This window comes from Myodes glareolus, chromosome 6 (assembly GCF_982192425.1).
Source record: "Myodes glareolus chromosome 6, mMyoGla1.1, whole genome shotgun sequence".
Lineage (NCBI taxonomy): Eukaryota > Metazoa > Chordata > Mammalia > Rodentia > Cricetidae > Myodes > Myodes glareolus.
In genome coordinates, this window is record NC_142031.1 from 50909767 (window position 1) to 50923492 (window position 13726).

At 43.9% G+C, this 13726-nt stretch overlaps 1 protein-coding gene across 4 annotated transcripts in view; it reads left to right on the forward strand.

The window, feature by feature from the left end:
• The first annotated feature begins 1717 nt into the window (after window positions 1–1717).
• Window positions 1718–13726, forward strand: part of Sntg2 (syntrophin gamma 2) — a 204355-nt gene continuing 192346 nt past the window's right edge. The window contains exon 1 of one of the 4 annotated variants that reach the window (XM_085690810.2): window positions 1718–1894. In XM_085690810.2, the coding sequence (XP_085546936.2) occupies window positions 1823–1894 (72 nt within the window). In that variant the 5' untranslated portion in view covers window positions 1718–1822. The remainder of the gene's footprint in view (window positions 1895–13726) is intronic. The other 3 variants (XM_085690809.2, XM_048439847.3, XM_085690812.2) reach the window with 3 other exon arrangements.

The window sequence follows — 13726 nt, forward strand, 5'->3', positions numbered from 1 at the left end:
CATGAACATCTCAGGATGCCTGCCTGTGGACTGGGGCTTAAGACCTGAAAAAAGAGGGAAATGCTCAGGTGTTGTCAGCCCATTGGTGAGAGTATAGGAAGGCACAGACTTTTAGCCCAGACTGGTGTCTGCTGGCCCAGCCGCAGCCTGGGTTCAGGTCCTGAGACAGGGAAGAGGCATCAGTGCAAAGAAATGAATTGTTTGATCACCAGATGAATTTCCCACAAGTGGCCGGCCCTGAATAGCTTCAGGCATCTTTATTTATATATCAAAACAAGCATGTTTTCCCATACTAACAAGTTTTTTCTGTCTTCCAACCTATAGCAAAAACAAATATGTCAAATACGTTTTTTTCCCAATTTTTACTTCAGAACATCTTTAAACCCAAAACACCATTATCATTTTGCCAGCTTGGCCAAATACCGAGCCAGGTAGATTCTGTCTTTACAAAAATAAAGGTGATAAACATAGGCACTAATTTGCAAGAATGTCATTGTTTGAAACATATTTACAGAAATAGGGGTGACTGGCTTCCAATCCTGTCAGCATGAATTAGAACATCTCCCGCTTCTGAAGTGACAGCTGACATCCCCAGGCAAGAAACCTAAGACGCATCAGTTCCCAAAGAATTTTAGGGGAAGATAGTCAAGAAAAAAAAAAGGGGGTTTCCAGGAATGATCATATCTGTCCCATGCATGACTGACAGGATGACACCAACACTGTCAAGAGGATCATCAATGTTACAAGAGAGAAGAGATCATGCAGGCTGTGTGGTTCGGCTGTGTTCTGCAGTGTCCTGAAGTCTTCTGGTCCTTGCCAAGTGAGATTGTCCCCATGGGCTTTTGCCTCATTGGACAAGCACTCATAAAATGGTTCCAAACTTGGCCGCACGGTTTCCATCAGGTTTCCACTTACATTTAGACTAGGATGGTGTGGATCTATAAAACCCAGTATCGTTTTTATGAGATTTCTTTTGACACAAACCTGATCAAATATGAGAAACTCTTAACTGAGACTGGAGGCTTTTTGGAAAGTTTGGGAGGCAAGATGAAATCAAGGCCCCAGCCCTGTACCTCAGAAGGAGTCTTCACAGTGATTGGGTACTGACTGGGGTCTAAGTAGACACCAAGAGGGGGCACCCAGGAATGGAAGCCGCTGTGGTGGAAGGAGTTGGTTCTTTAGTGCGCTTTCTTTTTCCAGAAAGTGGTTCCCGAGGATGTCCTGAGAGTTGCCGGGCTAGGTTATGGTGTGAAGATCCGCAAAGACCAAAGGGACCCACGACTGTCGTCAGGGCAAAGCGTTGCCACACTCAGAATCTGAGAAGCTTTGCCAGTGGAAGTGGTCCCAAAGCATCCGTAAGTATCAGTAGTAGTATCACCAGAATCTACCCGGAACAGCTTCCTAATCTCCTTTTGGCCCAGGTGCCCTCTTAGCCCTTTGACCCTGCCTCAGCTCTGCACTTTGCCTGCAAAGGTGGGTAAGCCTTGATCTCTGCTAGAAGAAGATGGGAGCCCTTCTTGCTGCTCTCACAATTTAGTCCCGCCAGCTCTGACTGGAGGTGGAAGGGCAGAGCTGTTGGGCCGGGTTACCGGGCATAAGGCGGGGCTTGATGGTAACAGGCGGAGCTTGGTGGGCGGTGAGCAGGGTAGCAGGGGCCGGGCTGCTAGAAGGTGGGCGGGGTTCCGTGCCTCCCTGGCTCGCTAGCGCAGTGGCTGCTGGCTCTGTCCGCCCCAGCCCATCCAGAGAGGGGCGCGGGCGCCTTGCAGGCGCTGGACTTGGGAGCTCCGGAGCCCGAAGCGCGCGCCTAGCCGCGTGGGCGGCGATGAGCGCCGAGGGATCGCAGTCCCTGGCCGCCCCCCGCGGGCGTCCTAGTCACCTACTGGTGCCCGCGCGGGTGAGTGGGGTCCCCTGGAGGCCCTCTTCTGCCACCCCCGAGTCCTTTCGGTCCCCCTGTTTTCCCTCCTCTTCCAGCACTCCTTCCTTTCTTTGCGTCCTTGTGTCCCACTATCCGGGTGGCTCTTGTGGGCGGGGGTTGGCTCTGGGCCCTGATCACAGTGGACACCACTAGCCCCTGGGCACCGCAACCTCGTCTTTCTTACATCACAGCTACCAGCATGCAGAATTTAATTTTCTTATCTTGAACATCTGGGTCATGGGGCACAGGTGCTTTCCTTTACTGCGCGGTAACTGTGGTCTTCCAGAACGTGGGGTTTGGGCTTTGCCCAACATTTCTTCCAAGGAATGGTCCCTCTGGCCCCAGGCAGTGGCTCTTGCAGCAACTCCGGCACTATGCAGGGGTTTTTGTTGTGCCCCTGATGGGGTGTGATGCCAACTGCCACTGTCTGTTGCTTGGTCCATCAGATTAGGACCTCCAGAAACCAAGGGGACGCTGATGGGTCAACTTTGCAACATTATTTTAAAGAGTCTATTTTAGCGCCTACCCAACACCCCTCCCCCATCCTTTTTTTAAAAAAAAAACAAACAAACTATTGATTAACAAAACCCAGAATTATTGATTTAAACAAAAACAGAAAGTTCTTGGAAACCTTCAAGTTGACACCCACACAGCACAACCGAGTGTTCTGGTAAGGGTGCAAGACAGCAGCTGTTTATCACGGCCTTGAGAAACTGTGCATGCATGTCCTGGGGTGCAGTCACACCTCCTCTTTAACTTTGCTCAAGTGTCCAGACCCTGTCAGCCTTATAAGAGATGGAAGTCCTTTTAGGGTAACGAAGGTTTCTGAGGTTACAGGCAAGAGTGGCTGCCCAGTCTTCTGAAATAGGTATTGCACTGTGGTATGTTTAATGCGTTGAGACCGATGTATCTGCTTTGAAAGCCGAACCGTTGTTCTAGCAATTCCGTTGACATCTTCAGCGCTTTTGGTGGAATGTGGTAGGATTCTGTTGAGGCAGTTTTGCTTTTTCATACTTTGTAATGTGAATAATTACCCAACTACAGCAAATGTGACTCAAACCTTAGATTTGAACACACTTGGATTGCCTGGAAACAGTAGGAAAAAAGCGCAGAAGCTCAGGAGTCACTGGCTTGCTGTCGTGGTATTCTCAGGACTTTAATAGGGTGTCCTCCCATGGTGCATTTTGGGAAGCAGTCTTGCAACAGGTCTTGTTAGTAACTCTTATAATTAGAGGAGGAATTGAACTGGTTTATTTGCCTTTGAACCTACCCATGAGCTTTGGCAGACTTCAGTTTTTAGGTGCATGCATTACCCGGAAGCCTTCAAAGAGGCTCCTTGAACTCCCTGTCTGTCACTGAAGTTGCTAGACAGTGCAAGACCTGCTCATGTGTAACAATAGCCTTGATGATGTAAGATGGCCCCTGGGAACTGCACTCGAAGGGAACTTTTATCACCGTTGAGGCCATGTACTTCAGTCATCATGCAGAACACACACGAGATTTGCTGGGATGCAGTGCTAAGCTCCAATGAGTGAGGCTTGAGTTCTTAGTCAAAGAAAATCTGCCAAGTTTGACATTGACGCATTCTTAGCAACACAGCATCGTGTTGATCGTACTTCATGCTGCCGCACTTGAGCCTTTGATGGACGGTGCTTCCTTGTTAACCACTGGCGCATAGTCATCGAAAAAGCCCTCAGTTTCTTAGCAATTGCTGTGTATAATATTACCGAGCTTGCAATACCTAGCTATGCAATTGTTTCAGAGAGCAGAACTTAGAGCATCTACTTAGAAAAATAATTATAAAACAAAAATGGACGGAAACTATTGTATTCCTACTTTTAATTTTTTTGTGTAAAGTCAAAAGCTTAATATATTCCTTAGAATGGCTGCCTGTTTGAATCGCAGCAATTGGATTTGGTGTCTCACACACTCTTCTAAGTTAGGTCAGTTCACAAAGTTCTGCTCTAGGATCAACCATCTCATAGATTGAGAGTTTGCAATTCTCAGCAGGAACTTGTTTTTCTGTTTTTAAGTGGTCATCCTTCAATCCATAACAGTGTGAACCAGTAAAGTACAGTTTCATAGGATGGCGTGCCCTGCCCATGGGAAGGTGCACTTAGTAACGCTATCACTTAGCCATTTTTCCAGAGCTGCCATTGCTGCAGAGATAGGTTAGGCAAGCACTGTCGGAGCCTGATACTACCCATCGTTTCCTGGTGCTGTCACGTGTCCTTCCTTCCTACAGACACTTTCGATCTCAACTGTGCCTGTGACATCACAGGCCAAATCCATGTATTGTCAAACAAGGAGTTAGTTACCTGGTTCTACCTGGAGACTTGTCTCGAAGTGAACATTTGAACAGGACCTAATTTAGAACACTGGGTTTGCTTGTCAAAAATATCAGAAATTAAATTTTCTTTTTCTCTGAAATATGTGACAACCTCTTTTATCTACACATTGACATAGTTTTCAGTTTTAATATAGATGTATTTTCCAAGACAACTCACATAACCGTCATTAGAGAGGCTGGGGGGACAACGTTGAAGCACAAAATGAAAGGGAAGTCATGGCAGCCAGACTCTTTGCTGTTAAGTGGTTACGTTCTCTGGAACCTGCTTTTGTGCTCTGCTGTGCGCGTGTGTAGTTAATTACATCAGGGAGGGTGAGCTACACCGAAGAAGGCACTCCCCGTCCTTCCTGCTCCCTTGTGCCATGCTGTGAGGGCACCCAGGGGGTGCACTGTACTTACAGTGTGTAGCATTGGGGAGAATTAGCAACCCCAGCCTTGGAAGTCCATATCTCTGTATATCTCACCTGTATAGTCTCCAGAGCAGTTCTTATGGTCACTTGCATTCTGACACCAATCACCCTTAGCAAATGGCTGTCATTTAAAACTTCCAGTTTCCAAATGATCAGTGTAGTGCATGGTGATGCCATGACATATGCATACATTAGTCACACATTTAGATACAGTATTCCAGTATCGCAGAAACTGGCTATTTAGTTAGACTGAGCATTTTTGTTGCATAAAATGAAATAAAGAAGGTTTCAAAGCCCTTCTAGGGAAAAGACATTCATAATATCACGGGGAAGGCACTTGGGTTTTATGCCCCTGAGCTCTTTCCCTGTGGTCCAATAAGCTTCTGACTGGAACTGGAAAACCTGCATAGTTTTCTGCCACCAGGAGGTGGTGCTGTCTCCTCGGCCTCACTGAAGTCCCATTCAGACCTTGGAAGCCGGCTTAGCCCTTCTATTTCTGAGCTAAGCTCCCCTTGCTGACTTGATCCCTACTCGGGGACATTCCTGGCTTCCTCTGGGAGCATCTGCTGTTGTTCTTCTCTACCCCCAAGGACACACAGGACATTTCTGCAATCCTATCCTGCCGGTGACAATGACTTCCTAGAACTACCATCCAGCACGCTTCAACACATGCTATTAAAAAGTGCTGCGAGGATTATGTCATACTTTTTCAGTTTGAATTTCCTTGTTTAATATTTCTTCTCAGATCTGGAATTATTATTCATCCGTTACATTTTTATTAGGCGAATAATTAAGATTTAAAGAAAGTGACTATGCCTTTTAGCTTACTTAAGGCTGTAATTGCAAAGTTATAAAAATGTCAGGTTATATTCTTAACACATAAGGTATTCTAATTTCAGAGACTACTTACTCCAAAATTGCTGAATTTTCTCTCCGTTTCCCTGTTTTATCTCCATTACCTTTGCTTTCTTACACATTATCTGTCTTATTATTTACAGTAATGTTTTTTATTGTGGAAGAACAATGCTGATTCTAATCTGTCAGCATTTTGACTTACCCAGCTGGGACAGGCACCAAAATCCATTTGACATTTGGATAGATCCCACTAGATTACAACACTGACTTGTATTACAATAAATACACTTGCACGCGATATTGAAATGGCTGTGTCCATTGACTTCCATTTTGTGGATTTATTTCTCTTATCACTCTTCCTTGGACCCCAGCTTCAGGAACAAATGTACACGTCACTCCAGACAGTAGTAAAGTCATTTTAAGCACCCACCAATGAAGACAAAATAAATGTATCTATTTTTATTTTAATTGAAATAAAGTGGATGGCAAATCACCTACCAAAGTTGAATCCCATTCCTAGAGTTGATTCTAGCAAGCAGAGATTTAAATGGCAGTACTTCATTATAGGCAAAATGTAGCCATAGGATCACACCCAACTCCATAATAAAACTTGGATGTCACCATTGAAATATTTAGCAAAAGTAGTCCTTATTTGTGAAGTGTGGCCTAATTCCCAGTAATTCCTGTAAAATCTATGTTATTTTCCATGAGAAACAAATACTTTGCATCTAGGGCAATTCCCACACTGTTGGCTGACTCAGCTTTTAGAAGTTGAACAAAAAATTCCTCCTCCTCGTGCCCTTTCCAAGATGAGGTAGAAGAGACAGAGCGGGCCACCCCCAACTTGTGTCCCCAATTCTTTGATTCTTTCTATAATGGCAAGAGGTGTTGTGCTGTGCTCCACTTGTTGAGCTTGTCCTCTGCCCCACTGAGGACGGGGTGACTCCATGGCCTTGTCCCACACCGCTGTGCCTTTGTCTACAGGCAGCTTCTCAGCTTCGGACCATGCTGTCAACTGTCCTTTTAGTAGGGTGGCCACCCCAGTCACATTTTTACACTAGGGTATACCGGATAGTCACTATTCCATTTGTTTTGCATAACTTTTTGCCTATTACTGACATGGTCCTGGGCCTCCCTGAATTAAGCCACTATAGTGTTCCATGGACCCAAAAGCCATGTGCAGCCACTTTGATTGGGTCAAATTTGCTTGAGGGTTGAGAGAAAATAACTCCAAGTCTTACCTTCTACGATAACCCTGAACTGGGTCTCCTTCCTGATGCTCTCATGTCGGAATATCATAGAGTCGACCGCAGTCCTGTGTTGACTATTTAGACGGGGCCCACCGGACTCCTCACTGAACCCCTGGCCTCCTAGTTTTCTAACTTTTGTTGGATAGGCTCTTTTCCTCAGCAGTCATGCTACCCTTGCCCTTCCTCCAGCTTCCCCATCATGGACTCGTTATAGTTGCTGTCTGAAGCAGGGCCTCCCACCAGAATGCACTGCTGTCTGGGCTCTGCCCACATGCTGCCCTGTGCCATCCTTAAGAGCAGTGTGTCGTGCCTGTCCCTTATGCAGGGACAGTCCCAGCTCTGGTAGCAATATTATCTCCAAATGAGTGGAAATTGTGCCCTTTTTCTGAGGAGGAGGCAAGGCTGTGTTATCACTTGTCCTCTCAGATTCCAGAGCCAGTTAATTCCATTGTGTTTATTCATAGCTGCCACTGCCGGGAAGGAGGGGAGAGAGCTCCGTTCCTGATTCTTGATCATCTATTTTAACTTATTATTAGCTTATTTATATTTCAGTAAATTATGTCATTTTATTTTTACAGTAGCTAAATTTTAATTTTAGTTGCAAGCATAACCATTAATAGTTAAATGTAATTTATTCTGTTCCCAGTGCTGAAGATTGTCTTAGTGATTTCTTCAGGTAATTATGCCTTTCCAAATGGCTCTATCAGTTTGACTTTTGCACTGTAATTACCTGGAGTGTTCATTATGTCCCTAGTGAAGTGAAATTACTTCTCCTCCCTGAAACCCGGGGTGTTCAGACTCCACAGCAGTTGGAAACAACCTATTTAGAAGCACATGCTGGTGTTGACATTGTCGACATTGGTTAGACTCTCTTGTTTATTCCTAGCGATTGGGGAAAATGCCATCTTCCTAATAGTTAGAAGCACACCCTGTGTATGGCACCACTGTGTCCATTTCCCCCCAGCATTGCCTTGACTGACACTGGAGATTTCAGAAGGCCATGCCACCTTCTTGCAATATTACTTGTTTCACAGTAAGACTTCATTCAATTCTAGAGTTAAAAACACTGTTGTGTTTGCAGCAAGATAGAGGTCATCTTTTTCTGGCACCACTAGAAACACTGGCTATAGTTCTTCTGTGCCATGCAAGAGGGATGGAGAGCATGCAGGGTAACCAGCACCACCGCCATCTCTGGAAAATGAGATGTTGTGATGCTGAAAAGAATGTCACTTAGAAAGTACCATGGGATCAATTGTGAATGTGACTATAGGCACACATGTATAACTTCCAGATACAACTGAGCTACTTATGATCCACTCACTATTCTGGGAACTAGAGATACCAGTGTCGTGAATGAGATGTAGATACAGATCTGCCTGGGGGCTCTGCCTGACTCCAAGGTTTCATTTATCTTTGTTGCTTTAGGACACTGGCTTCACCACATAGCCAAGGATGACTTTAAACATCGGATTCTCTTGCTTATCCTTCCCAAGTGTTAGGCTTTCAGGCGTAGGTCACTGTGTTCAGCTTCCTGTAAGACTGAAGCTCTAAATGAGCAGATCCTTTCTCCTTGTTGGTGACCAGTTGTAACACGAAGGGGCTGGCTTGTTGGGGTTTCTGTCCTGCCCGGTACCCCACAGCCGGCAACTCCCAAGGAAAATCACACACAGGACTCCATAAGGTTATAAACTGATTGGTCCATTAGGTGAGGCTTCTTATTAGTCCTTGTAACTTATATTAATCCATTATCATTATCTATGTTAGCCGCATGGCTCAGTACCTTTCTCAGCATGGCAGCTCACATGTTGCCTCTTCAGTGGCCTGGGCAGGAAAGAGAAGGGAGCTTCTGCTTCCAGAATACTCCCAGTCTCTTTGCTCCACCCCTACTTCCTGTCTGGCTTTCCCGCCTATACTGCCTGCCTGGCCAGTCAGCGTTTTATTAAAATACATGATTGACAGAATACAGACAATTCTCCCGCATTAACCAGTATAATCAGAGATGTGAGCAGAGGCCTTTGAGAGAGGTCTACATTTGTATTTCTGTGGAAACACAGAAGCTGTACACACTATATGTCTATGGTGAGGGAAGGTTTTATGATGCAGGAGCCTGTCCTTTGACCAGGTTAGTGATTGCACTGGTCAAGGAGGCAAAGAGGAGGGGCTCCACCCCTTTGGTAGCCTCTTCTGTTTGGGTAGAGGAGTCTATGAGCCCAGTCAATAACTTGAAAACCAGAGCTGAAGGAACAGCTGGTGTGGGGGTGGGGATGGAGAGGAGACAGGACTGTAGAGGAGGCAGAGAGACATGCCTCCTCAGGGGCAGGGATAGAGTTGAGTTGCTTGTGTGCAACATGCTCCACACAGGTACACTTATATCACACATGGTAGCTACAGACGTATGCTGTACCTGTACATACCACGATACGTACTTCAAATAATTGTACATGCCACACATGTGTATACAATGCACATGTTATATATATATATATGGATATAACAGGTGTACATGTTCACGTTTCACATATGTATATAACAGATTCATTTATTTGTATATGTGCATGTACATAGCACCTACACCTGTACACACAAGTGTACATACCATAAACGTTCATATCAACATTCTTACAAGTTACGTACATACACAGCACAAAAAGCAGTCGTGTACACTGCACACATGCTTGCTGTCCAGCACACACATGTAGGCAATACAGATGTGTATTACACACATATTTACTCAACACATTTGCCCATACATTACGCAGATCACACGAGTGTGCACCGTCTACCTGTCTCTGCGGAACTGGGGCCCTAATGCTTCTATTTCCTTTGCACATCCATAGTGGAAGGGATTGGGTCATAGTGCCTGCTCAAAAAGACAGGGCGCTCCTAGAAGGTGGCAGAGGTTCATTGTAGTGACCTTACTAAACTGCTCTCAAGGCGGATTATTACCAACCAGATCTAATGCTTCCACAGTTTTGATTCTCACTTTTTTTCTTTTTTTTTGCGAGTTCCTAAGAACATGTCTTATGCAGTTGGGCAGGGTTTGTCCTCACTGAATCATTTCGGTAAGGGTTGCCCTTGTCAGCCTGTGGCATTGTGTGTGAGGTCATTGCCATCAGCGTACTCCTTTGTCAGAAACAGTCCAGAGCCTGCTAACTCCACACAGTTAGGTGAGCCTAGGACCTTTTCTTGCTGAAGTCAGATGGGATCTGACAGACTGAGGTAGGTTCCCCACGGAGGGATTCTTTGACAAAATATTCAACGTATCTGGGAAGGTTTTAGCTCTGTCTTTCCATATGTCTTCTGTGGGCAGTAGAAGTATGGTCTCCTAAACTTAAATCAAATCTGGATTTGTACAATCATGAAACTGTATTAATTAATGTTGTCTTATCCAGAGGGTGCAATTGAGATATGATTTATGTATAACTTTGAAGTGTTTGATTGACACAATGTGTGTACAGTGTGATCTTTGTTAAATGAATACCACATGCACTTACATAGTGTACCTAGAGTTATGCTCTAAGGACTTTTTTGATGACTTCATGACTTTAGTTAGCACCGTCAGGTGGGCATGCTTGATGCTTTAGACAAATGTCCTTGCCTGTCCAGCCAGCAGCGGCATCAGCAGGGATCTGGCTACAGAAGGCCCCTCTCCATCCTACACCTGAGAGAAATGATTCTAAATGTGCCTGTTTCTTTTTGTCACAATCAATAAGAATAAGAAGATCAGAAACCAGCAGGGAGGGAGGGACCCCTTCGTTTTCCTTTGAGTTTGAACTGTCCTCACAGTCTCATGCTTGTTTCCAGAGACTGATGATGTTTGGGGAGGCTAGGAAACGCTTAGAAAATGCACTCCAGATGCAGGGGAGGGTTTGAAGGAGACACCCACTCCTGGATCTAATCTTGTTCTTTCTTCTTCCTGGTTCCTTCTGCTACTCACAGGAACTGCCTCATATTCCCACTGTTAAGGCTGGAGCATTGCCCACTGTGCATTTGCTGCCACAATAAATGAAATTCTCTGAAACTGGGAGCCAGAACAAAGATTCCCAACCCCATACTGTTTCTGACCGTTACAGTGACACAAAAGGAAGGGATCCACATTTGAAGTCAGTTACGTGTTTTCCACTCTGGCTCACTAAGGTGGCCGCTGGTGCGCTGACTCACTAGTACAAACTGGAGACAGTTGGTAGGTCAGGGAAGGTGACCACTGGGCGCTGCCTTACTACCACAAGGTCTGGAGACAGCTCGTAAGTCAGGGAAGGTAGATGCTGTGCATAGAGCTCTCTGAGTAAGCCTTGGGAGGGGAGATAAGGAAAGCTGTGTGCCATATTGTCTGAACTTTGTGTGTTGGTGGAATTTCATGAAAAAGCAACCCCATGAGTGTGAAGATGTGAATGAGGCTTCTAGCTCTAGAATTGTGGCTGTCAATTTTGAGAAAGATTTTTCCGTTTTGAGTTTACTCAAAAAGCAAATTGTGTCTAATATTCTTTTACAATCTGGAAGAATGAAACTGATAAAACATACTCTATAATTCAGTTTACAGTAACAAATACTTGGTTCAATACATTTGTAAAATAGAACATTGTCTTGGGGAATATTCTATATTAAGCTTATGTTTATAAATGTTTTGCTGCTCATTTTATTTATTTATTATTTTGGTTTTGTGGAGCTGGGGTCTCAAGTCTCACTATGTGGCCCAGTCTAGCCTTGGACTCTTTCTGCCCAAGAGGGGCTTACCAGGAGTGAAATGCCAGGCTTGGCTCTTCCTGCAGGTTGTCTCTTACTTTGTATTTCTTGATGGCTATAATTATAGAGAGCAATATTTTCATGTTAAAATGGCAACTTAAAAGTTTTATAAAGATATGACATTTCTTTCAAGCTGAATTGGCTTAGCTTTTATAAATTTCCTGTAATTGCTTTGGAAGAAAAAAAAATTTAAAGTCAACACTGTCTAAATTGGTGTTTAGGGTTTGAAATGCAGTTGAAACTGATTTATAACTGAAAAATGTTATAATGTAAAAAATGGCATTTTAAAATAAATTTGTTCATTTAAAACCCAGACAGATATGAAAAAGTACTGAGATCTTCCAAAATTGTTTGTATTTGAACTCTCTTAAAGCTAGAAAAATGTGCAGTTTCTTAAACCTTAAAAATACTTTGCTATTCATATAGTACTGATATTAAAGGTGCATAATTGACATTTGGGATTTAAAGATAACAAGCTAGGTTAAGATTGGATAAATTAGATTTCAATTCAGAAACTGCTAATAACCAACGATAATGAAATGATTACTCATGCACACTGGCTGGCCCCCTTTTCTGTACACAAAATGGGGTGTTCTTTCTATCAAAAGAAAGAGGAAGAGCATCTCATACTATATGAAGGATGTTCGTTACTCAGGTTTAATAATAAAAATTAATCTCTATGGCTGACCTGGTGGAATTAGCCTGCAATCCCAACATCTTAGGGGGCTGTGGCAGGAAGGTTTCAAAGTTCAAAGGCAGCATGGAAAAGGGAGTAGTAACATCCCATCTCAGAAAAAATGGAAAAAGGAGGCTAAGGATAATAGCTGAATAACAGGGAACTTGTGTAGCTTGGAGGAGTCCCTCAGTTCTGTCCCAAGCCTGTAGGTAGGTAGATAGATAGATAGATAGATAGATAGATAGATAGATAGATAGATAGATAGATAGATGAATCATTTTTAGGTTGGGCAATGTTACAACCCAGAAACATCCTTTGGTATGAAGACACACCATGCTATATGTTAAAAATAGTCTCAATGGTGAATGGGGAGCTGGTAGCTATAAATGACATGTGTAGTGGGGGAGGAAATGAGATGGAAAAGTTGTCTGATTAGGGTGAAATACAGATCCTCCTGAAGTGACTGTCTCTTAGCAAGGGTGCTTCTCTGTGTAATTATACTTACATAAAAAAGGCCAGAGCTGGCTCAGGTCTCTGAAAATTCTAAGTGCCTTGGGTATATTTCTGTTATTCCCTTCCAGCAGTTCGGCCAAATTCCCTTGTAGCCACCAAGAATCTTGCTGTCTTATTAAGGTTGGGATAAACACTTCTAGGTTGGCATTTTGTTGTTCAGAAAGAAAGAAGATAAGATGTAGAGGAGTTTACTTGGGAGCTTCTGTGTGGGTGCCCTAGGATGAATTGTTGACTGTTGTGTTAAGCCCTTGGGTTGAGAAGCGGGAGGACCAAGATGACAGGTAGGGGGTCCATGCAGAAGCCATCTGAAGATGGCCAGGCCGACTGACCTGGGCAGAAATTTGCTCTGAAAACTGCTATTTTGGGTAGAGTCCAAGATACCAGCCAGTGCTGCAAACCGTGTTTTCATGCCACCCTCTGTGGTCTGACTAGCTTCAAGTTTCTGAGGTCTGTGTAGGTCGTACATAACAGTCCTTCATTATGGAGCGTGTTTGGAATGTTGAAGAGGGTTGAGAAGAAGGAGTTCCTAGGCTCCTTTTACTTGGTTTGGCTGGGACAAAAAGTGATTCCTAAAATCTATAACACTCATCTGTTTTTTTAAGTTGAGAACATTTTACAAAGGGTATCTTTTAGCTGTTCCTTGTTTAGAGTGTTTTGGTTTATTTCTCACAAATACATATAATTTATGGAGCAGCAGTTGGTCATTTTCTGCATCACCCATGGGATAACTGATCCCTCTTTGATTAACTGATCTCTGCATAGGTTAATTGGCCTACTCCTGTGTTAACTGATCCCCTGTGTAGGGTTACATGACCTGCTCTCTGATTAACTGAGCTACTCTAGGCTAACTTGTCCCACATGAGAGTTAATTCTCAGAGTGGGTGTTAGAGCAATCTATGCTCTGTATTGGCATAGCGTATTCTGATGCTTTTATTACTGAGTAGTGAAGACCCAAGTTTGTGTAAAAATATCTTCCAGAAAATGGCTTCTCTAGTCCCTCTAATATTTTTATGA